The sequence below is a fragment of the Gekko japonicus genome, unplaced genomic scaffold, assembly GCF_001447785.1.
Source record: "Gekko japonicus isolate JY-2015 unplaced genomic scaffold, Gekko_japonicus_V1.1 scaffold6184, whole genome shotgun sequence".
Classification (NCBI taxonomy): domain Eukaryota; kingdom Metazoa; phylum Chordata; class Lepidosauria; order Squamata; family Gekkonidae; genus Gekko; species Gekko japonicus.
This window is the reverse complement of record NW_015166028.1, coordinates 20,574-24,266: the sequence shown is the minus strand read 5'-3', so window position 1 is coordinate 24,266 and position 3,693 is coordinate 20,574. Positions and strand designations below refer to the sequence as shown.

The window sequence follows — 3,693 nt, the reverse complement described above, 5'->3', positions numbered from 1 at the left end:
TGAAGGGAGCGATAAAGGGACTTTGAAGGCTGGAGGAGGATTTGGGGGCAAGGGGGTCGGCTTGAGCCACGTTCCAACCCCACCCGCCCAAAGCCAGAATGTCAGGAAACTGAAGAGGCTGAGGAGGGCAATTCAGGTTAGTTGGGCAGGACGGGGGCGGGGGTTTAAGACGCACCTGCATTTAATTGCATCGGCTTGACTGAACTGGAGCTCAGGTAAACGGGTGCCCAGAAGTACATCTTGGAGGAGGCACCCAAACACACTAGAACATCAGGACTGGGAACTGTGGGGACGCCAACACAAGCGATCTCTCTTTGTCCCCGGATATTTTGGGGTCAAGAGGCAGGACAGAGGCGGGAAGAAACAGTAGGTGTCACTCACAGTCCATTGACTTTCAGAGACTGGGCGGTGGGGGGGCGGTGGTGAGGTGGCACCCCCCCCCGGGGGTGTTTAGGCAGAGGCAAATTCCCCGCTATTCGGGAAGGTAGCGAAGCCTTTGAGCTCCCGCCGTCCTTCTTCCTCCCGCCCCCGTCCGTCCGCTTGATCCGCTGAAGCTGGGGCTGCCCTCCGGCCTCCACGCCGAGCCGCTTGACCCGAAGGAGACTGGGTGGCTCGGGGAGGTCCCCTCCGTCAAAAAGGGCCCGCCGCAAGCGCCTGGGGGGTGCTGGGAGGCGTTGAGGGGGCAGGTTGGTGCCGGACAGGATCTTGCCAACCAGGTACCTGCAAAAGAGAGTACAAAATTTACAGGGGACTGAAACCAGGAGCTTCGAACTTCACGGAACCATTTGCTGAAGTTGGGAATAGTTCCAGAACAGGCCCGTAGCTACGGTGGGGCGGGGGGGGGGGCCCTGCCCCCTTTCTTTAAGGCACCGCCCCACAGCCCCACAAACATTTCTTCTGCAAATGCTTTTTTCAATCATTTTAAAACTTTTTAAAAAAGGTATACACTCCTTTAAGCAGAGTGGGGTGCTGCAGTTGACTAATTCCTGCACTGAGCCAAGGGGGTTGCAGTAGGTGACCTCTAGGATCCCTTCTAAGTCTGTCTCAAGAAACTGGTCTCCTTGAAGAGAGTTCTTCTGCTCAGGTGTTAGTTTTCTTGACTATAGAAGTCATCACCCCCACCTGCCGGCTTGTTCTCAGAATGGTTGCTCATGCTGGCAGCAGCGATTAACTTGCAGCAATGGAGAACTGTCATCTAAAATGGCTGACAGCTTGCAGTTTAGAGATCTATCCTGGTAACAGCTTTCTATTGGCTAAATGGCTTTTCTTTCTGCACTGAGAACTTCAGCCCCACCGGGGGGGGGGGGGGGAACCCCCCCAAAAAGCCACAAAATCCCAGCTACGGGCCTGATCCAGACTCTTAAATTTGCCCGTCAGCAAGAGATGTGAGTCAGAAGGTAGAATATCTGACATGGTTCTGTGGCACGTGGACACATCCCTCGCTTCCCCTGACAGAATCCGGAACAATGGAGGCTGCATCTCTACCAGAGAACCCCTCCAATGATGGAGCGGAAAGAGTTTCCTGGGCCTGCAATACTTTTCCTTCTGTGGCAAGGCTTTTTCTTCCCTGTACCCTTGAGAAACAGTTTTCAAACTGTGCTGCGAGAAAACTTCGGGCTCCTCAATGAGAAGATCAAGAAGAGAAGATAACCTTCCGTACCAGCATCCCTCTCCTTTGTAATGGGCGGCCAAGGAGTCTTGAGAGCCAGTTTGGAGTAGTGGTTAGGAGTGCAGACTCCAATCTGGGAGAACTGGGTTTGATTCCCCTCTCCTCCACATAGAGCTGCTCTGGGGTCAGTCACAGTTCTCTCAGAGCTGTTCTGGAAAGGGCAGTTCTCTCAAGAGCTCTCTCAGCTCCACCTACTTCACAAGGTGTTTGTTGTGAGGAGGGGAAGGGAAAGGAGATTGTAAGCTGCTCTGGGACTCCTTCAGGTAGTGAAGGGCAGGGTATAAATCCAATCTTCTTCCTCTTCTTCTTACTAGGTGTTTGCTAGAGAGGAACTGGATATTTCCTAGGCCAGTGGTGGCGAACCTATGGCACGGGTGCCAGAGGTGGCACTCAGAGCCCTCTCTGTGGGCACGCGTGCCATCGCCCCAGCCAGGCCCAGACCATCATTAAAGTGTCAAATTCTCTGCCAAATAATTTTAAGTAAATGAAAGCATTGGGGATTGCTTTCCTTACTTTGTTTAGATCATCTTAAAGTTAATGTATGAGTTGTTTTTTCTAAAGTAAAACCTCCGTATTCAGGTTAAATTGCCGTGTTGGCACTTTGCGATCAATAAGTGAGTTCTGGGTCGCAGTTTGGGCACTCGGTCTCTAAAACGTTCGCCATCACTGTCCTAGGCCTGTATTTCTTAACCTTCAACCCTCCTATCCTATGGAGGGCAGGTCTATCAGTGCTGGGGAACCTCCACATTCAGAGGCAGTAGACTTCTGAAGACCTTCACGTGGTTGGCCCAGGTTGGCCCTATCTTGCCAGATCTCAGAAGCTAAGCAGGGTCGGCCCTGGTTCGTACTTGGATGGGAGACCACCGAGGAAGTCCAGGGTTGCTATGCAGAGGCAGGCAATGGCCAACCACCTCTGAACGTTTCTTGCCATGGAAACCCTATGAGGGGCTGCCATTAGTGGGCTGCAACTTGACGGCACTTTCTACCACTAAACCTCCAACTACTGCTGCTAGGAGTCAGCCTCAAGGGAAGGCCTCAGTCTCTACACCCTCCAGAGGAACTGGTTGGCCCCTGTGTGAGACAGGATGCTGAACTAGATGGACCACTGGTCTGACCCAGAGGGGCTCTTCTTGAGTTCTTCCTCTGAAAAAACATACACATACTGAATTCGGGGGTATACTCTCATTGCAAACCAAATTCCCCATGTACCGAGGGGTAAAAACATCCCCCCAAATATTTTTGTTTGTAGTTGTCATGTATCTCTTCAGAACGCATAAAAATGGTCCCCTAGACCACTGTTTTCTTAATAAACTCACAGGGCAGAAAATATACCTCAACGGGGTATTTTAGTATCTCACGGGGTTAAAAAAAATACCTCAGTGCCAAAAAAAGGCAAATATTTCCACATGGTTTTTTTTCTACCCAGGTGCTTTTTTTTTGGTTTAAGAAAGTAATCTGTTAAGTGGTAAGCGGCTGTCCTTTGGGGACATCGTAGAGGTGACAATGTCCTGAGGGGGAAAGGTTCTGGAGTCACTTTTCTCTACATTCTCCACAAAAAAGTACAGCTGAGGTAGCTCATTCACCCCTCAGTGTTTTTAAAGTGAGAAAGCTGCCAAATACCAAAGCTCCTTGCATGCCACATACTCTAATCTGGACTCCCTGCCCCTTATCCACAGGGTGTAGGGCAGGCTATGTTTATTCACAAATATTTTAACACCCTAGACAGCCACATGGGTAGGTTGCAGGCCCACAGACAGAATTTCTTTTATTGCGGGGGGGGATGGGATGAGTACATTGGTGAACAGCCCATCATTATTTATTTTCCCTGCTTTACTTCAACATGGTTTTACACACATACCCCCGCAGGCTTTTTTAAAACCAGCCAGTGTTTCCTCCAAGCTGTGTGAATGAGCGGCTGCTCATTGACACAGGAAGCCCCGCTCAGCAGCAATCCGGAGCCGCACAGGGTCTTGCACTGCCCATTGCCCCTTTTAAGATCACAGCAGTTCTATTCTCAGGATGTG

The 3,693-nt window shown here is 50.8% G+C and overlaps 1 protein-coding gene across 1 annotated transcript in view; it reads right to left on the bottom strand.

Moving 5' to 3' along the window:
* PCSK1N (proprotein convertase subtilisin/kexin type 1 inhibitor) overlaps nucleotides 1-3,693 on the bottom strand; it is a 17,959-nt gene that overhangs the window by 3,496 nt on the left and 10,770 nt on the right. Inside the window, exon 3 of the mRNA XM_015411507.1 lies at nucleotides 495-720. Within this exon, the coding sequence (XP_015266993.1) occupies nucleotides 495-720 (226 nt within the window). The remainder of the gene's footprint in view (nucleotides 1-494; nucleotides 721-3,693) is intronic.